Source organism: Rattus norvegicus, chromosome 20, assembly GCF_036323735.1.
Source record: "Rattus norvegicus strain BN/NHsdMcwi chromosome 20, GRCr8, whole genome shotgun sequence".
Lineage (NCBI taxonomy): Eukaryota > Metazoa > Chordata > Mammalia > Rodentia > Muridae > Rattus > Rattus norvegicus.
Genome location: NC_086038.1, coordinates 30920872 through 30941779, shown reverse-complemented (window position 1 = coordinate 30941779; position 20908 = coordinate 30920872). Strand labels below are relative to the sequence as shown.

Below are 20908 nucleotides of genomic sequence, written 5' to 3'. Positions count from 1 at the left end.
CAGTCGCTTACGTCACTGAGCGGCGCCCAGTCTCCGGGCTTTTCCCCGGCTCGTATCGAGCCGCGGCCTCAATGTCCTTGCCTAGATGTGCCCTGCTGTGGGCTCGGCTCCCGGCGGGGCGCGGGGCTGGGCCCCGGGCGGCTCCTTGCTCCGCTCTTCGCGCTCTCGTGGGGTCGTTCCCCGGGGCTTCAGGACGCGTTCCCTGCCTGGCCGCCTCCTCCTCTGCCTCTGGTGGCTCCAAAGCCCCGAACACGTCCTTGTTCGTGCCGCTGACAGTGAAGCCTCAGGGTCCCAGCGCCGATGGCGACGTAGGCGCCGAGCTTACTCGGCCTCTGGACAAGAGTGAGTGCGGGAGCCTCCCTGCAAAAGGGCACGGTCTGCGACCGGGTTCTACAAAATGCAATGTCTGTTCCTTTCTGGAGCCCTCAGCATCCGGGCCTAATTCATATTTAATCCCTTCCATAGTGACACTGACCCTTCTCTTGGATCGAGGTGATGAGAGTTTTGTCCTTAAGTGGTGCACCGCTTGTGCTCCTAGAGTTCTTAGTGTGGAGGGATTAACAGAGAGGACTTTGCCATTGCCTGCATGTGGACGTCTAACAATGATAAGAGTCTGTCTGGTTGCCAAGACAACGGGTCTCAGATCCTGATTTCTCAATAAATTTACTGTCCCACGAGGTGGACCTAAATTTAAATACAAGATAAAAGTTGATAAAACTGTCTTCGCCAGTAGTATCGTACCGGGTTCGAGAGAAGAATTAAAAAAAAAAAAAAAAAACTTTAGCATCACTGGGTTGAAGTGAGTTTTGTCTGTCCTCCCTAGATTTTGGTGAATTTGACCAACCTGTAAATGTTTTCAATGGGAAGGTGAAAGTTTTCTTCCAACCAAATGACTTTCTTAGAGAACAAAAGAAAACGACAGTTCTTCCAGGCACAAGCCAGCGAGGAAGGACCTTCCTGGCTTCAACAAGCCAGGATGCTTCCTGTTGTGACTTTAAAATATAGGCCTCACCCTGGGAGTCTGAGGCAAGTTCAGTACCAGCACAAAGTGAGTTCAAAACAAGCTAGGGCAACTTATTTCAAAATAAGAAGTTAGACAAGTTTCCACGGTGTGGCTTTGGCTGTCCTGCAACGCACTCTGTAGACCAGGCTGGCCTCAGACTCGCAGAGGTAGGCCTGCCTCTGCCCGAGTCCTGGAATCAAAGGCATGTGCTACCACCTGCAGGCTGCAAAGTGCTCTTTTTTAATGCGCTTGAGGATATAGCCCTGGGATATGTGCCTTGCCAAGCATGGGCAGTGCCATGGGTTCGTTTCTCAGTACTGCGTAATGAGCTGATTAACAAAACAGTACTCCTCTTCTTTCCCCTTCCTCTCCCCCTGCCTTTTCCCTCAAAATAAGCGCAAGCTGTTCTCCGACCGTGGATTGTCATTAATTACTGCACAGGCACCCATACCTACTGCCACTCCTAGTGTGAATTACATGTGCCTGTGTTAGCAGGACTCACCAAGGGGAGAGTTGATGGTAACTTTGTGTCTGTGGTCTGTCAGGTTTAGCGGGTTGCTGTACTCTCATTTTTTTACTCCATCACACAGTAGCTCACCAAGAGGGAGCACCTCAAATATTCAGGTTTTTGAAGCATTCCTGAGGCTGCATCCTTTAGTGGTATGACTTCGAATTCCTTTTGTTGTAGATTTGTTTAAATTGGTGAACAAATGTTAAACTTTTATCTTTCTCTTTTAGATGAAGTAAAGAAGATCTTAGACAAGTTCTATAAGCGGCAAGAAATTCAGAAGCTGAGTGCTGACTATGGACTTGATGGTAAGGCTGACAACTTTTTGAAATTTATTTTTAACAGTTTTTATCATTTTATGTGCATGAGTATTTTTCCTGCATGTATGTCTATAGCTATTTTTGGGTAGTGCCCATGGAAGAGGGTATTAGATCCCGTGGAATTGGAGTTAGAGATGGTCGTGAGCCACCATGTGGATGCTGAGAATGGAGCTTGGTTTCCATGGAAGAGCAGCCAGTGTCTTAACCACAGAGCTCTCTGCATCTCTGCTAGAAACATCTTTATAGAATTGTTGCATTTTGCTCTGTACTTGTTATGTGGAGTTAGAGTACATAGTTGCAGGCTCTCTCCTTGCCTTCTGGGAGACCCACAAGCCCAGCTTGCAAGCAGTATGGGAGCAGCGGTTCAGCCTGCCTTAGAGTCTGTCCTGTGTAGTGTCAGTTGTAGCTCAGCCTGTGGAGCATCAAAGCGTTGACAGGGGCTGGGGTTTTCTGTGGCATTTTATGTTTTAACAGTGAGAGCAGGAGTGACGACTAAGCTTTGTGCGCTCTGATTCTGTTTTCCACAGCTCGTCTCTTCCACCAAGCTTTCATAAGCTTCAGAAATTACATCATGCAGTCTCATTCCCTGGACGTGGACATCCACATTGTCTTGAATGACATCTGCTTCAGTGCAGGCAAGTGCTTAGAGGATTTTTTACAAATTTTATTCTCTGTGTGTGCGAGAGGGAGGGAGGATGGTAGAGTTGGGGGAAGGAAGGGGAGGAAGAAGAGGTGGAGAAGGAAAAAGGAGCATGTGTGTGCTGTCACTCGTTTGGGCTTAGGACAGCTTTCGGGAGTCTGTTCTCCTTCCAGTTGTAGGTCTCAGGGACTGTGTGACACTGCCTCTCCTTGCAGAGCACTGTCAGTGGCCTGCTGAGAGGGTCGGTTTTAAATTCTGTTTATTTTATGTGTATGGGTGTTGTGCTTGCACATATGTCTGTGCACCACATGCATGTGGTGCCTACAGAGGCTAGAGGAAGGAATCAGGTCCCCTGGAACTGGAGTTACAGATGGTTGTGAACTGCCATGTGGGTGCTGGGAATCAAACCTGGGTCCTCTAGAAGGGCAACCAGTGCTTTGACCATTGGGCCGTCTCTTGAGCCCACTGTGAGGGTTTTTAAAGAAATGATTGTGTTCACTCACGTCCCTCAAGTGCGTACGTGCGTGTTATATGTATGCCTGTGTGTTCCTTTGGGTGAACATTCTGAGACTAGAGGAAGACAGCAGGGTCCTACTCTGTCACTGGCTCTCACAAACCCTGGAACTGGACTGGTGGCCAGGAGGCCTCAAACTTCTCCAGTCTCCCTGCCCCTTCCCCTTCCAAAGCCCCGCCCAGCTTTTCAGGTATGTGCTGGGACCTGCACTCAGGTCCTCATCCTTGCACAGGGAACATTCATGTTCTCTAAGCCTCTTCTCAGGTGCTGAGAACTTTAGGAATATTGATGGATGTGCTTTCTGTTCCTTCATGTTTATTTCTCTCTAGCTCTCAGGGCTTCCCTGTTTTAGAATAGGTCCTGGCAATGTACTCTACAAGTAAGTCACTGTGCCTTCCCATTATATCCCGCCCTCCATCAGTCAGGCAGTCACACACAGACTGTTTTTGATCTGTCAGCATCTGCTGTTAGCAGAGTGAGCAGCATGAATGGAGTAGAAGGCACCATTTGCTTCTCTCTCCTTCCTAGAGCTTTTGTCTGAAGGAAAACAAAGCAGGGGGTTGGGGATTTAGCTCAGTGGTAGAGTGCTTGCTTAGCAAGCGCAAGGCCCTGAGTTCGGTCCCCAGCTCCGAAAAAAAGAAAAAGGAAAAAAAAAAAAGAAAACAAAGCAGTAGGCATGGTGGCTCACTTAGTCCCCTCTCTCTGGAGGCTAAGGCAGGATTTCTTTGAGTTCCAGGCTGGCCTGGGTTAGAGTGTGGCCCTGACTTAAAACAGAAACAAAGTAGGGACTTTATTGGTTGGTTGGTTTCCATGGGTATCCAGGTACCTTAATGATACTGTTCAATGTATTTACCACTTAGACCTTTAGTTCGTGCCAGGCACCGAGGGAGAACCTGATACATAGCCAGCTGAGACATAGGCCAGTTCCTCTCAGAGCCACTCCAGGTGTGGAGGAAACTTAGTTGCTTCTCTGTTGTCTTTGAAATTTAGAGAGAGAGAGAGAGAGACAGACAGAGAGACAGAGACAGAGAGACAGAGACAGAGACAGACAGAGAGAGACAGACAGAGAGAGACAGACAGAGAAGGAAGGAAGGAAGGAAAGAAAGAAAGAAAGAAGGAAAGAAAGAAAGAAGGAAAGAAAGAAAGAAAAAGAAAGAAAAGAAAAGAGAAGAGTGAGTCACCGAGTTGTGGTGCGGTAGCCCAGGGTTTGAGGGCTTAGTCTGTAAAAATTCCTGGGTTTAAGCCCCAACAACAACACTACCCAAAACATTTCACAGAGAGAAATTTGTATCTCTCTAATGTATGTCCAGGCCGTTTTTGTCTACTTGCTGCTGTGTTAACCTTTGTGTGTTTACACTGCCGAGCTCAGAGCCTAATGCATGGCAGCTAGTGTTTTGTTTCGCTCGAAGTGGGAGGTTTGGAGAAGGAAGGAATAGAAAGTGGGGTCCAAGGGAAAGATGGGACCTCTTGCTCCAAGACTCCCTCTGTAGTCCTGGCAGTGCCCAGCTTTCCTCACTGGGAAGAAATGGTTTCCATAGTACAGGGTCTGAACTAGGACTGTGAGTTTAGTTTAGCTCTGAGGATCCCAGAGGGAGCCTGCTAATGCACTGTGCTCTCTTACAGCTCATGTGGACGATTTGTTTCCGTTTTTCTTGAGACATGCCAAACAGATATTTCCTGTATTGGAATGCAAGGATGACCTACGTCAAATCAGTGACCTGAGGAGACCGCCCAACTGGTTAGTCCTTGTATTTACTATCACTGAGGTTCCTAATTTGGGGAAACTAATGTTGATGCTTTCATTTTATACTAGATAACAAATTGTAAAGTCAAAATTTGTTAAACAAAGTAAAACAAGCAAGGCATTCATTCTGTCCGACATTTTCTTGCTGTGTTCCTTTCATCCTGATGGAGTGTGGGCTGAGGTTCTCGTGGGATGGATGTCTGGAGTTTAATTTCAAGGCCAGTCCTGTGGGCTGTTCTCTAGGCCCTGCCAGTTCTAATCTTACGTAGGTCTGGCCCAGCTCTTGGCCAAAATTCCACAGCCCACCCTGAGTCCACCACACACGGTGACTTGGAGACTTCACTTTCTTCGCCTTTTCTGCTCTTTCCCATTCAGCCACTCAAATTCCAGCTGCTTCAGTTCAGATTGGAGGTTCTTCTTGGTCGACAGAGCATTTGTCTAGCGGGGACTTGATCCCTAGTACAGCATGAGACCAGGCTCGGTGGTGAGGGTCTGGAGGCTGAGCATTTGGGGAGTAGAGCCAGATGGTTAAGAATTCAAAGCTGCTGTTTGTGGAGGCACACACCTGTAGTCCTTGCACTCAAGAGACAGAGGAAGGAGGATTTCTATGAGTTCAAGGCCAGTCTGGTTACATAGAGAGTTCCAAGACAGCCAGGGCTGCATAGAGAGACCCCGTCTCAAAAAATAACAACAGCAGCAGCAGCAGCAGCAGCAGCAAACTAAGAAAAAGATCAGTTATTCTTGCCTGTATAGCAAGGTGGTGGCCAACCTAGGGCACATGAAATGCTGTCTTGAAAGAAAAATTACATTCAGCTACTTCAGGAGCTCTAAAGTCTGATCCCCTTGTTCAGGGCTTTTCAGGGCAGCTGTTGCTCTCTGCTCAGGTTTGACCTCCCTGTGTCCTGTGGGATGCAATGTGGACCATGTGCAGTGCTCCCTTCCTTCAGGAGTTGGTCCTCACTGCCTGTTGTCTCTGTCCTTAACAGTGGCTGCAGTATTTTGCCCGGTTTTGAGTTTGCACATGGTGGCAGGTTGCATCTCCTCCCTCGTCAGCCCATGTGGCCAGGCGCAGAGGCTGGGTTACTGGGTTTGCCGATACTGAAATTCCAAAACCTGTGGGTATTTCCTTTGGGGTCCTTGGGTTCAGAGTTGTGGGAGAGGTGCAAACATAGCTGTGGGACCAGTGGCAGTTTAACACTTGAGATATCCAAAACGTTTACTTGCATTTGAGGCTCCTGTCCTCCAGTAAATGCTGCTCTTGGAAGTCTTGTTATTTTAATGTGGGTTTTTCTTCCCTTCATTGAGTTTTTCAAAGACTGACTGCTAGAATGGATTTTGGGGTAATAAAATTAAGCTCTTTACCTACTCATATTTTAGGTACCCAGAAGCCAGAGCCATACAGCGGAAGATAATATTCCACTCAGGTCCCACCAACAGTGGGAAGACCTACCACGCAATCCAGAGATACTTGTCAGCGACCTCCGGCGTGTACTGCGGCCCTCTGAAGCTGCTGGCGCATGAGATCTTTGAGAAGAGCAATGCCGCTGTCAGTACACTACAGAGTATTCGCTCGTTTCCCCGGTAACTGCTCTCTCTGGGGGTGAAGGCGCACACTTTCTGTGGGGAAGGAATGCACAGTCCGTCACTACTGGCAGAAATGCCTGTTTCTGCGCACCGAGAAGCCATCAGGTGTGAGGTGATGGTGCACAGAGCTGTGGGAGGAAGAGGTGTGAGCGCTGACAAGCCTGCCAGATCCTTAGTTTAGAGGAAATGTGACGGCAGGCCTGGCCTACTGCCTCAGAAAACAAAACAAAATCATCAAAAGTGAAAGCAGCAGAACTAGTTCAGAGAATGGAATGAAGTATTACTGAATATTTTCTGTAGAAAGAATTGCAGAAAATCACATGATGCCTACTTTCTAACCCATTGCTTCTTTTTGTTTTTTAAAGATTTATTTATTTATTATATATGAGTACACTGTAGCTGTCTTCAGACACACCAGGAAACAACATCAAATCTCATTACAGATGGTTGTGAGCCACCATGTCGTTGCTGGGATTTGAACTCAGGAACTCTGGAAGAGCAGTCAGTCCTCTTAACCACTGAGCCATCTCCAGCTCACTTTTTAAAAAATAGCCTTTGTTTGCTTGCATAGAAAGCATGACTTAGTTGGAAGGCCCTCTGACCTGCTCCTGGAGTTACCAGCCTCTTCCATCAGACTCTGGTGTGGGAGCTAGGACTGCATCAGGATGGGAGCCACATTTCAAAACTGCACTGAAGGCCTTTGGTCTGAGGCACTGAGGTGTCAGTGAATGGGCTGTTTGTCATGGTGTAGCACAACACAGTGTGATGTTACCAGGTTCAATGTCCCTATACGTAATTTTTTATGCATGCATTGTGGGTGCTTTTCTTCAGAACAAAGACCTGGGTTTTTTGTTTTGTTTTGTTATTTGTTAGCCTAACTATGGCATATTTATCTGAAAGGACACTTAATTGATAGTCCACTATTATTTACTACTTAGTTCAAATTCAAGTTTTGTTGATCCAGAGAAACAACCCCACTGGTTAAGAGTACTTGCTACTCTTTGAGGATCCATGTCGGGTAGATCACAAAAACTCCAGGGCGTCCAGCACCCTCTTCCAGCCTTTATGAGTGCCATCCACATAAAAATACCTTAAAATGTTTCTGCGTGGGTCCACTTGTCAAGTAACAACTTCCCTGCTTCCTCCTAGGGTCCCATCTAAGGTCCCACATGCTGTGACCCATTTACTAGTTTATACCAGTCTCAGAATTTCTCATCTGTCTTTGTCTCCTGTGGACTAGACTTTCTCAGATTGAGCACAAAACATCCTTCATTCTGGAAAGCCTTGCATTTCTGTCTGAGTACCCAGTGTATCATACCACGGATGCCGCTGCTTCTGGGGGAGTTTAACAGAGGTCTCTTTAGTCTCGACTTCACTCATAGTGTTGTTGAGTATGGAAACAGCTCGTGTCCGCTGGATTAACTCCGTTAGTGCCCAGGTATACAGAGGAGTTAGAAGACGGTAGAGCAGAGAGAGCTCAGTGGTGGAGCACCTGCCTGGCTTGAGCAAAGCCCGGGTTCACTCTGCACCACTGCAAAGGAAATGAGCCAAATCTTGAACCAGACCTGTTAGCTGGGCGACATGGTCTGTAATCCCAGAACTTCGGAATTGGAGGATCAGGAGTTCAAATCATCATTGGTTATATAGTTAGTTTGAGGCCAGCCTGGGCTACATGAGACTGCTCAAGAAACAGGAACCGCTACAGTTTCTCTGCGAAGGGTTCTGATTGGACGTCTATCCAGATTATCTAACTTGTACAACAAGGTAGCTGTGTGAGCTGTAAATGTGGAGTAGAACATTGGCGATACTGGGTTCAGTTATTCGAATGCGTTCCATAGTAATGGAAGGAACCTTCTCAGTCTGTGGCTTCTTGTTGTTGTTGTTGTTGTTGTTGTTGTTGTTGTTGTTACCATTTTTCAAGTCAGAGATAAGTCTGGGTTTTTTGTTGTTATTTTGTCATTCCAGGGTGTGCCGTGTGACTTGGTGACAGGTGAAGAGCGGCTGACGGTTGAACCTGAGGGGAAACAAGCCACCCATGTCTCTTGTACTGTGGAGATGTGCAACGTTGCAACTCCTTGTATGTATACCTGTTCAGAAAAGTAGAATTTGGAGAGTTTCGTGTAGTTAAGGTCTGGGACTTTATGGTGAAAAGTGAGACGTCTAGAAGAAAACAGTACACTAGAGACTCAGCGCTTTACAGCTGACCTTTCCGGGCTTGTTGTCCTTTGTCTCAGATGCAATCGAATCCCAGTGAGCAGGGGCAGACGGCTCTCTCTAAATTCCAGGACAGCTAGGGCCACATAGTGAGACCTTGTCTTCAAAACAGAAAAGTCAGGCATAGTTTATCATATATTTATATGACTACAGGTTTGTCCATATAAACTGTTACTGCATTCCCCTATTAAGGATATGTAGGTTTACATTCTGTCTTGGGTTGGGAATGTGGCTCAATGGTAGAGCACTTCCCTTGTAAGTGCAAAGCCCTGGGCCAGTCCTAAGTGCTGGAAACTAAAGTCTGTATTATGTTCAGTGCATCAGTGAGCTTCTGGCTTCAGTTTGAAAAATGCTAAAGTGGAAGTAAACAAAGAGGACAAATATATAAGTTTTCAATCCCGCCTGTCCCTAAACAATGACTTTTAATTAATCCCGTGGTGTATATTTTCTTCACTTTCTGTGCTAGTATTCAGATTTTGTTATTTATATGTAAGGTGTGCACTCAGGTGAATATGTTAGATATAGTAAAGATCATAGGGGTTTTGCTAACAGCTTGCTTTTGTTTTTAAAATCAACCCTTCAAACAGTTTTAAATTTTTCAGTGTATTGTAAAGTCATACACTATAACAGTACAAACAGCACACAAAAGTCAAAATGTCCTCTGCTTCCTGCTTTTTAGCCAGGTTGTCTTGACAAGATGAGTAATTCTTAATCTGGTTTTCAGTATAAATCAGCTCTCTTTAATGTTCTCAGTTCCTTGGCATTTTGAAGATGGAAATGAAAATATGCCTTCCAGAGATAGTGCAGCACACTTAGAGGTCGGGGCCTAGCAAACAAGCCAAGGGGTTGCTTCACTTCCCATGACATGGGCTGAGCATGAGCAGAGCCCGGCCTGAGGAGGCCTCCCATCCTCTGTGCTTCTGCTCTTGAGCGCTGTCTCGGGAAATGCTCTTTGAGACTCTGTAGCCTTGGCTGGCCTGGAACTTCTCTGTGGACCAGCCTGGTGTCAGCCTCCTAGAGATCTGCCTGCCTCTGCCTGGCTACTGTTGGGGTCAAAGAAGTCCACTACCAGAATGGACTAAGATTTATTTTAAAGATTGTGTGCGTGCGTGCGTGCGTGCGTGCGTGCGTGCGTGTGTGTGTGTGTGTGTGTGTGTGTGTGTGTACATGCGTGTGTCCTTACAGTTCAGAAGAGAGCATCAGATGTAGTTCCTCCAAAAGCACTCTCTGTTACCCACCAAGCTGGAGAGTCTGCTAAGGTTGTCCCTAGTAGGCGGAGTCAGCAGTGTGTGTGAGCTTACACAGAATGGGAATGCATTGGAGGGGGGGAGTGTGGGGTGGATCGCTAGGTGGCTGGGAATTGAATCTCATCTCTGTTTGTCTGGGCCTCAGTTTACTTTCCTGTCAATAACCTCAGCCCCAGTACTTCTAAGTGTTACACTATGGTTACGACTTAGGACAAACCACTTAGAGCAAGCCTGGTAGAACAGACATGCGTAGTAAGCCCTGATAATGGTGCTGGTTATGGGGACTTGGTGTTGGGGTTTAAGTGACTTCATGGCTCATGGACACTCTTGTTCTAAGATGAAGTGGCTGTGATCGATGAAATCCAGATGATTCGGGACCCAGCCAGAGGATGGGCTTGGACCAGAGCTCTGCTAGGTGAGTGGTCTGCTGCTGCCTCTCTTCTCCAGAAGAGTTCACTTAAAAGTGTTACTTTAACAACAAAGAGTTCTGCTTTTGTGTGTTAGAAAGTTAACATAACCAAATGACCAAAGCAGAAATGTTTGAATCTCTGAGGGTGCAACCCAGTGGGAGAGCACTCTCCTAGCATGGGGGAACCCTGGGCTTAATCCTTAGCACAAAAATAAATAAATAGAGGAAGGAAGGAAGGAAGGAAGGAAGGAAGGGAGGAAGGAAGGAAGGAAGGAAGGAAGGGAGGGAGGGAGGGAGGGAGGAAGGAAGGAAGGAAGGAAGGGAGGGAGGGAGGGAGGGAAGTAATTTTGGGGCTGGGGATGTAGCTCATTTGTAGAGAACTTTCCAGCAGTCCATGCCTGAAGCTCTGGGTCTGATTCCCAGGATCATGTAAACAGGGTCTGTGGAGATGGATATTCTAAATGTTGTCCCATACTTGGGAGGAGGGAGCAGGGCCATCAGGACTTGGGAGGATTATCGTGGACTCACAGCTACTTCAGAGCCAACCCAGGCTACCTTCAGATTCAAAAGGAAAATGAAAGAGGGTGTGTCTAGCTGTAGTCACAGTCACTGCTGATGTCTGATGTGGGTCGTGTCAGCGTTTTTACACACACGGTGTCTAGGGACTTAGAACTTTGTGTTTTGCTTCTTTCCAGCTCTGTTTCACAGCTATTTTTTCATTCTGTGAGCGGATCCTTGTGGGTTTTGTCCACTGAAAAGCCCTACAGCAGTTTGTTTCCTGGGCTGAAACAGTCTCCCCATTACCAGCAGTGCTGCGGTAGAATTGTTGATGGATACAGCTTTTCTCTTGTGGGTTATTTTTAGTTGTTTTGTAAGATGGGGGTCCTAGAACAGGAGTTGTTGGGGCTCACAGGCATGAATGAGTGTGTGTCGCCTGTTTCTTGAAGTGATCCTGTTTCTTCTTTTCTTCTCCCTGACTCCTTCTTTCTTGCTCCCCGACTGCCCCCCCAAACAGGGATTCACTATGTAACCCAGGCTGGCTTTGACCTCTGGGTCCCCCTGCCCCAGCCTCTGAAGCGTTAGGGTTAGAGGCTAGTCCCACCACCCCTGACTTGGAATGATGATGGCTTCGGCACGATGTAGTAGGGCAGGTATTTTCAGACCAAAAACAAATGGCGGAGCCCAGAGTTTGCCTGTCAGACAGTATGTGAAAGTGGACCTGCTCGGGCCAAGGAGCTCGGAGCCTCTGTGCTGGCTCCATGCTACACCTGAAGCGCCTCAGCTTCTGTAGAGTTCCGGTTTGAAGAACACAGGCCCGTGACTAACACCCATCAGTCAGCATCTTAGTGCCGGCATCCAGTCCTGCTTGGCCTCACCTTACAGCGGTGTCAGCTGTGTTCAGAGCAAGTTAAGGCCTGTGCATTGGTAAGGCTGGGCTCTCTCTGCTGTTCAAAGAAGGCCGGAGTCAGAACCTGCAAACACTGGACAGGTACAGGGCTGAGGAAGGGGACGAGCAGTGTAAACCCCTCTATGCACCCACAGGACTCTGTGCTGAGGAAGTCCACCTGTGCGGAGAATCTGCTGCCATTGACCTGGTCACTGAGCTCCTGTACACCACTGGGGAGGAGGTGGAGGTAAGAGACGTCCCTTCCTTCTCTGGGCTGTGCCACAGGGCCGATGATCATGCCTGTGTGCCGCCTTGTCAGCTCCAGCCTGTCACAGTCAGAGCTGAGCTGTGGAGGGAGCACACATGAACAAAGCAGTGTGTGTGGGGGCGGCATAAGGAGCCTGCTTGCGGGCCGTCTGAAAGAGCAGTTTTAGTTTTTAAGACATTAAAAACAGAGCTTAGCAAAAAGGAAGTCTTTTTTTCCTCATAGCTGACTGGCTCATATACATATAGTTGAGCTTCATGTGGGAGATAGTTCATTTCCACAAGATTCCTTGTTTGTTTGTTTTGGGAGCTGAGGCTGTTTTTTGTTCTTGAGATGTATTCTCACTGTGTACCCCAGGCTGTCCTCAAATTCACAGCAGTCTCCTGCCATGCCTCCTGAGTGCTGGGATTATGGGAAAGCTGTCAGACTCAGCTTTCAAGCTTCCATTTTCTCAAAAGTCTTAGTCTACTTATTTGTGGTGCTGGGAATCCAACCAAGGACCGTAGGCATCTCTGTCTACACTGAGCGGCACCCACAGCTCATGAGCGAGTGTCCTCAGGACTAAGTCAGACCGCGAGTGTGCATTGTGCTCAGTGTTGCGTATCACACGGTGGGGCCTTTGCTCTTTCTCTCATTGTCAGCCCTAGTTTGCGTCCCTTTTGCAGACAGGAAGTTACAGTTAAGAAACTGGTTTCCTCCAAAAACTATCCTTATTTGCCTTCCCAGAATTCCTCAGTGGGAGAGTAGAATTGTTTTCTCATTGCTGTGACAAGGTAGATGAGGTAGCTGTGGAGGGAAGGAAGGACGGCAGGAAGGAAGGAAGGAACAACAAACAGCCTCCTTACAGTTTCGGGGTTAGAAGCAGATCAGCTAACACTGGTGCTTGGCTAGCTCTGCTTTTTATTGTCTCAGAACCCCAGCCAGGGGGTGGTGTTACCCACATTTAAGGTGGGTCTCTCCTGCTGTTAAACCTTTAGGAAAGATTCTCATATGGCACATCCAGAGTCTCTAAGTCCAGTCTGCCTGACAGTGAAGGTTAGCCTGCTTCTACAGAAATGAAGAAATGTGTTGGGCTGGAGAGATGGCTCAGTGGTTAAGAGCACCGACTGCTCTTCCAGAGGTCCTGAGTTCAAATCCCAGCAGATGGTTGTGAGCCACCATGTGGTTGCTGGGATTTGAACTCAGGACCTCTGGAAGAGCAGTCGGTGCTCTTAACCACTGAGCCATCTCTCCAGTCCCACTTATAAATCTTATAAAAACACTTCAGATGGTTAAGGTGTCTGGAATGACTAATTTAAAAAAGAAATGTCTTAAGTTGACCTGTTGCAGTCTCATGCTTTACTTGGAGGAAGATTGAACAGTGTGCAGTGGGAGAAATTCTGGATTCAAATCTTGGACTTTGCTGCTTAGGGCCCTGTCTGTGGCAAACCACAGAAGCCTGAAGAGGTGAGCCTCTGGCCTCGCTTTCACTGGACTATTTTACTCTGTCATAAAATGAAAATATTAGTAATAATCTTTAGAAGCTGCTACTCTGCCCTGAAAAATCAGTGTTTGTTAAAGTTCTTTAAGGATGTCACACAGTAATATTAACTCAGGGTGCCAAGAATTGACGGTAGCACAGCCTCCATCAATCGAATGAAGGTTTCTAGGTGCCTCCTGACTGTTGCTGCTTCACTGCTCCAGTGGAGTTTTCTCGGAGCAGTCCCTGTGCTGACTTGAGGGTGTCACTCTTCCACATCTGTCTTTACTGCAGGTTCAGAAGTACGAGAGGCTTACCCCCATTTCTGTGCTGGACCGTGCACTGGAGTCTTTAGACAACCTTCGGCCTGGGGACTGCATTGTCTGCTTTAGCAAGAATGACATTTATTCTGTGAGCCGACAGATTGAAATTCGGGGCCTGGAATCCGCAGTGATATACGGCAGCCTGCCGCCTGGTAATAACTGACAGGCGCCTCACCTTTGCTGCTTAGGTTGAGATTATGAGTAGAAAGCACACAAGAAGAAATGGGATTAATGTGAACTATTCCTTCTAGGAACCAAACTTGCTCAAGCAAGAAAGTTTAATGACCCCAATGATCCGTGCAAAATCCTCGTAGCTACAGATGCGATTGGCATGGGACTTAATTTGTGAGTAATTTGTTCGTGGTGAACAGTGTGTTGGAGGGCAGGGGTTTTGTTACTGTTTTCAGTGTTCTAGTTGGTTAGGACGGAAATAATAATGTAGGCCTGACCTTTATCTTCTTATGCAGCATCCCAGCACTCACTGGGGTTGGAGCGCCCTCTCCCAGGGCAGTGCCCCCTCCCAGGGCAGACCAGTTGCCTCTGTTTGTTCTGGGTTTCATCGGGTGTCAAGCACTTCCTGCTGCAGCGCTCATCCCTCTAGGTAGTGAAAGCAGCCACTCAAAACCCTTGTGTGTGAGCGCGGGCCGGGCTACCTATGCTGCTCACGTTTGCCCTGCCGTAAGCTCAGTGTGGAGCCCACACCCACTCTGTATTTTTTAGTTTGTTTTGATTTTTTTTAAATGATTAAAATTTTTTTTAATTCTGCATGGATTTTGCCTGCATGTTATGTACATGTTATGTGCACGTGTGCAGTACTGAGGTCACTGTAAGCCACCATGTGGCTGCTGGAAACTGAACTCAAGTCCTTTGTCAGAGCAGCCAGTTCTCCTAAACTGAGCCACCACTCCATTGCCCCAGCTGGCTTCAGAGCCCTCCTGGGTTTAGTCTTTCTGCTCAGCTTCTTTAGTACCTGGGCCTCAGGCCGCTGTTCCCAGCACAGCTAACCTGTAACACTGGGAGAACCTCGTTTGGTGGGATTTTCCTTAGCTTGATAACTCCGATGTCCTACAGTTCGCCTTCTCATGGGTGATTTTTAGTAAATGTACACAGTCGTTCAGCCATTTGCTTATGAGCTGAGCATGGTAACACATGCCTGTAAGCCTCCATTAGGCCTAGACAGGAAGGTGACAGACTCATTAGGTCTGCATACTGCACTGTAAGCCAGCCAGGGCTGCAGACGAGACTCAGTCTTTAAAACACAAAACAAAAAATAAGGAAAAGGACTTCACAACAAGCCTCTTGTTTAATTTAATTTATTTATTTTTAACTTTATTAGCTAGGCTGGCCTGGAAGTCATACTGTGGCCCAGTCTACCCTCAGGCATATAACAATCCCCCTGTCTCAGCTTCCTGGGTTCAAGAATTATAAGTGTGAACCACAATGCCTGGCTTTTTCTCATTAAGAAAAAAAATTAGCCAGGTGTGGTGGCTCACCTTTACTCACAGCACTGGGGGCGGAGGCAGGAGAACTCGACGCCACCGTGGTCAACATCGTGAGGGCTATGTAGAGAGACTGTCTGGAACAAAAGGGATAGATAGATAGATAGATAGATAGATAGATAGATAGATAGATAGATAGGGATAGATAGGGATAGAGAGATATTTGCCTGGTGTATTTCTACAGAACACTTGTGTACCTGGTGACATTAGAGGTTTATCTCCCCTTAAGTTGCAAGTGGTCGTGAGCCACCATGTCGGTGCTGAGAATAGAACTTGGGTCTTCTAGAGAAGCAGCCAGTGCTCCTGACTGCTGAGCCATCTCTCCGACCTATTTCCTCCTTTCTTTGAATAGTTGCAAGATTAGGTGACAGCCTAATGAAAGTTGGACTGAGCACATTGTGATGATTATGAGCCAAGTGACAGGGGGCTGTGTCTAGTCTGTGGTCACTTTTATTTCTATTTCAGGAGCATAAGGAGAATTATTTTTTACTCCCTTATAAAGCCCAGCATCAATGAAAAGGGAGAGAAGGAGCTGGAGCCCATCACCACCTCCCAAGCCCTGCAGATCGCGGGCAGAGCCGGCAGATTCAGCTCACACTTTAAAGAGGGGGAGGTGACCACAATGCACCGAGACGACTTGGCTTTATTGAAGGAGATTTTGAATAGACCTGTGGATCCTATACAGGTAAGGCTTAGCATCTCACCGCTGCTGCTGGTGCTGCTGGTGCAAGGACGACAGTCATTCATTCCCAGTTGCTTGCCTCAAATACATGGAAAAAGAAGGGCTGTCTGAGCTGGGGAAACCATGAGAAGAAAGCTCTCCTTGGCCAGAGAGATGCCGCAGGAGATGAGGGCACCTGAGATTGCTTCCCAGCACCCACCACCTGCAACTCCAGCTTCAGGAATCCCCCTACCTGCTCGACGCCCCCATCCACCTACGTAAATTAAAAGTGAATACGTAGGAGGCTTTTCTCTGTTGTTTTAGAGAGACGTGGGTACCAAACTGTGCACACGTGAAAGGTCCAGATTCAGCAGGTTTAGTGGCCTGATTTTCCTTGTGTGGTGCACAGAGTCAGGCAGTAAAGTGGAAAACGTAGAGAAGCTTGACTAGGGAAGAAGCTTAGCCGGATTATACAGTCAAAAGTAAGCAAGGACTGACTTAACTAGGTGGTTATTAATCATTTTAAAGCAAGCTAACTTCATCATTTTGTTTCTAGGAAACTACTTGAGTGGTTTATTTCATTTGTCAGATATAAAGGGAAGTATGTGAGGTGATGGGGGTGGGGCTGCTGACATGGTGTTAGTTCTGGCTGGGGTAGGTTCCTGATGGATAGGTTCCTCGGTAACTCCTGTGCAGTTTATCCCCACCCCTCTTCTCTCCTGTGTGCCTCTGTCCTAGCCTTCACACGGCCTTTAGGGAATACATCTTATGATTCCTTCCCCCACCTTTCTCTCCCCTTCTCGTACTTAGCTGTGGCAGTGCTTAATACTGCGGTACAGAGAGCCGCCTCATCTCTGAGAAGGTGCCTTCTCATGTTCTGTCACCCACGTAGAAGTAACCTCGGTTTCCTTGTCTGTGTTTATTCAGTGGAGAGAATTACAGTTTGGAAACTTTTCTCATTCTGGTGTTCTGTTGGATCATAATCTACTCATGGCCACATGGTCTGCTCTTCTCATTAGATAATCCTATCAGCTTTTCTGATTGCAGTAATAAAATGGTTGTGTATTTTTCTCTCCATTACTGAGATTCTTGACATGGAATTTATTTAAAAAAAAATGAGGCGGAAACGGAGCTCACAGTCATGTTGTCCTTCCTTCCTTCTGCAGGCCGCTGGACTTCACCCAACTGCTGAGCAGATCGAGATGTTTGCCTACCACCTCCCCGAGACAACGCTGTCCAATCTCATTGTGAGCGGAAGCTCTTTTCATTTTTCCCTTGCTAACATGCGTGTCATTTCTGGCTCACTGCATGGACAGGAGTCTGCCTCTGCATTAGCCACTCATGAAATGTATATCGCTGGTGGAAGCCTCCAGCATCTGGGGTGATGAGGCTAGAGGTCCTAGGGTTGGAAGCTAGCCCAGGGGGCACAGCGTGGTGAGCCTCTGTCTCAAAAAGAGATTCAGTTTAGGGAGAAGGTGGGCGAAATGCCTTAGCTTTCGTGAGCAGTGAATGAAGCACACTTCTGAGGTCCGCCAGGGATTAAAGACGTTGTCCTTTGTGCACTTGAGTTCTTTATCCCTACCCAGTGGGTGTTTACTCCCAGCCATCCAGTGACGTCATGTGTATTTCCCTAGGATATTTTTGTAGACTTTGCACAAGTCGATGGGCAGTACTTTGTCTGCAACATGGATGATTTTAAGTTCTCTGCAGAGCTGATCCAGCATATTCCACTCAGTCTCCGGGTGAGGTATGTGTTCTGCACAGCCCCCATCAATAAGAAACAGCCTTTCGTCTGCTCGTCGCTCTTACAGGTATGTCTTCTAGATCCGTCTACTTTCCTCCAAATAGTCCTTGCCTTGTGTTTGGGCCTGGATGGTGTAGCCATTGTAACCTGAGACACACAGTTAAATACGCGTTTGGAGGGATTAGAGCTCACAGGTAGCAATCATACTGTTTCCTTAACTGTGAGGGCTGCACCTCTGTGACTTGTGGAAAGCACAGGATGCTCGGGAAAAGGACAGCCAGAGAGGACTAGACGGCCCCTACCCGCCTGGAGGTCCATGCCGGGCTGCTTGCCTCAGGCCATTGAACCCAGGCTTCTGCTCTGGACTTCTTGCTGTTTCCACCATAGGCCTTCGCATTCTTTGTGTCTGCTCTATCTCACTTAAATTCACTACTGAATTTACCTCCTAAGTTATTGTAAAATTATATAAATAATACATGAATACTTGTGATGCCAAATTAATGCGTTATAGATAAGTTAATTATAGTCTGCCATCCCCAACTGTTAGAATTTGTTTCACATGGCATCTACCTGCATTCATATACCTGTAGGAATTCCAGTTTTGTTTTGTTTTGTGGATGTTTTTCTATAAATGTTAGATAAATAATTCTGCAGCTCTCTTCCTTTTCCCTTAACAGTGTGTCTTGAGATCTTCTTACGTATTTTCCTGCAAGTGTGTCATTAGTGGAGAGCCGGGCTAAGGGTGGGGTGGTCTTTAGCTACTGTGTGCTCACATGACTGCAGCTGGTTCCTATGGCCTTGGCTCTGTTTCCACCATTCCTCAGGCAGAGTGAAGCAGGAGCCTCTGCCAGGCGGGAAGACCTGGGAAGAGTTCGAGTCAGCAATTGCTTAGGCTGCTCAGTCTTGCCGATGGCCTCTTGTACCACTTGGGACAGTGGTTTTTAGAATCAGTTGGATCCTAGGGACCAAACTCGGGTCATCACACTTATCAGCAAATGCCTTTCCCTGAGGAGTCAGTCTTGATGCCCCCAGCTTAATTTTAAACAAACATTTTAAGCTCCACATGGTGACACACTCCCATAACCCCCAGCACTCAAAAGGCAGAAGCAAGAGAGTCAGGCCTCTCTTGGTTAGACAGCAATTTTGAGGCCAGCCTAGCCTATATAAGGCCGTGTCTCAACTAAATAAATCCTTGTAAAGTATTAATTTATTTATTATATATGAGTACACGGTCGCTGCCTTCAGACACCAGAAGAGGGCATCAGATCCCATTACAGATGGTTGTGAGCCACCATGTGGTTGCTGGGAATTGAACTCATGACCTCTGGAAGAGCAGCCAGTGCTCTTTACCTCTGAGCCATCTCTCCAGCCCCCTATTATGGTTTGTAGATGTCGGGAAGGGTCAGCAGTGATGGAACCAGCCTGTCTTTTTGGAACAACCACAGTTTACCATTTCACTTCCTTTTTCTTTCTAATTACAGCCTTAAGAGGATTCTGGTTATTTTACCAAACTTTCTTCTTCCCTCTCAGTTTGCCAGGCAGTACAGCAGGAATGAGCCCCTGACCTTTGCCTGGCTACGCCGGTACATCAAGTGGCCTCTGCTTCCACCTAAGAACATTAAAGACCTCATGGATCTTGAAGCTGTCCATGATGTCTTTGATCTTTACCTGTGGCTAAGGTACCAACCCTTCTCCTTTCTGTGCTCACAATTTCCTAACTTAGGGCAAGTTAAAGGTTGTGTGAGTGGGTTTCTGCTCTTTCAAGGTAGAGAGATACTTAGTGAATACTCTGTATTATATTTTCCGTAAAAGTGCTTATTGTATTTATACTCACTCCTCAATCCAAAGGTCTTGGTGTCTCCCCCACCCCCGTGTGTGTGTGTGTGTGTGTGTGTGTGTGTGTGTGTGTGTGTGTGTGTACATGTTTGTATGATGGATGGGACTGCACACGCCTGGGTGCATTTTGTTTCAGTGGAGGCCAGCTCTGTGGAGTTGGTTCTTTGCTTCCACATTTTCTGTGGCTCTGACTCAGGTCAGCAGGTCTGTGAAGCAATCACCTTTATCTTCTGAGTCGTCTAAACCAGATCCTGCATTTCCACAGGGTTTCCAGCCTCTTAACCTTTGCATTAACATCTGAAAAGCAGTCCCTGCAGTGGAGCGTATTAGAATGCCCTGCAGTGGGGTTTGGACCCCATCTCAGGCAGAAAGAAAGGCCTCACAAAGGCACTGTGTTCATGGGAAAGGGATGTAAGAAGGCCTGTCGTGGGGGAGGGGGTGGGGGTCATGAGATGGCCCAGCGGTTAAGAGCACTGACTGCTCTTCCTGAGGTCCTGAGTTCAATTCCCAGCAACCACATGGTGGCTCACAACCATCTGTAATGGGATCTGATGCCCTCCTCTGGTGTGTCTGAAGACAGCTACAGTACATTCATATAAATAAAATAAATCTTTTTTAACAAAAACAAACAAAACAAACAAACAAAGGCCTGTCGTCAGAGTGTGGGAAGGTTGTTAGAGATGGCTCAGCTGTCGCTCACTCTAATGCTCTTTTTTATTTTCCCAGCTACCGATTTATTGATATGTTTCCAGACTCCAGCTTTGTTCGGAGTCTCCAGAAAGAACTGGATGTCATTATCCAAGAAGGTGTGCACAATATCACCAAACTGATTAAAATCTCTGAGTCACACAAGCTCTTGAATCTGGAGCCATCAGGGAGCCAGTCACGTTTGCCAGGAGCCTCCAAGAGCCCAGCTAGAAGGACACGTGGCACTAAAACAGGGAATAAGGCGGCAGAGCCACCCAGCCCCAGTGACAAGGAGCTGCCCCTTGCCTCTAGGCTGGTGCAGCAAGGACTCCTCACTGCAGACATGCTGAAGCAGCTTCAGAAGGAGTGGCTGACACAACGGCCAGAACAAGGCAAAGAGAAAGTGGGGACACGGAGAAAGAAGAAGGACCCCAACTCTGATTAGTCTTTTTTTAATTTTGCAAATAAAAATCAATTTTAAATCCTTATGCACACATTTGCTGCCTGTGGCAAGACTGTGGCCATCTATCTTCTTTTTATTGCATAAAAAAGTAAATTCCTGGGGTTGGGGATTTAGCTCAGTGGTAGAGCGCTTGCCTAGCAAGCACAAGGCCCCCAGCTCAAAAAAAAAAAAAAAAGTAAATTCCTAAAGCTACTTAGACTACTTATTACAACCTTTAAAATGGTGTCTTCGAGGTTTTACTGGGTTTTGTAATGGCCTTTTGTAGAGTAGCCCAAGACACTGCTGTTTGAAATTCCGCATGGCCTGGCCTCAGTTAGGGAATTGTTAGACCTATTGAGGACGTCACGGATGGAATTCTTTGGCATACACTGCTGTCTGTTGTACCCACTACCAGAGATTGT

At 47.1% G+C, this 20908-nt stretch overlaps 1 protein-coding gene across 4 annotated transcripts; it reads left to right on the top strand.

Moving 5' to 3' along the window:
* Supv3l1 (Suv3 like RNA helicase) lies at positions 1–20532 on the top strand. Of its 4 annotated transcripts, XM_039098587.2 has the most exons (16): positions 1–342; positions 1742–1819; positions 2359–2466; positions 4609–4723; positions 6107–6275; positions 8279–8390; positions 10112–10189; positions 11726–11817; positions 13246–13281; positions 13589–13769; positions 13869–13962; positions 15582–15801; positions 16944–17024; positions 17412–17588; positions 19052–19200; positions 20084–20532. In XM_039098587.2, exons 1-16 carry the CDS (start codon positions 72–74, stop codon positions 20487–20489), a joined length of 2367 nt encoding a protein of 788 aa, XP_038954515.1. In that variant the 5' UTR covers positions 1–71; the 3' UTR covers positions 20490–20532. The 4 variants fall into 4 exon arrangements, 3 of the variants coding, with proteins under 3 accessions (XP_038954515.1, NP_001012480.1, XP_038954516.1); NM_001012462.1 differs by lacking the exon at positions 13246–13281 and having other exon boundaries at positions 57–342; XR_005497211.2 differs by lacking the exons at positions 17412–17588; positions 19052–19200; positions 20084–20532 and having other exon boundaries at positions 15619–15801.
* The last annotated feature ends 376 nt before the right edge of the window (positions 20533–20908 follow it).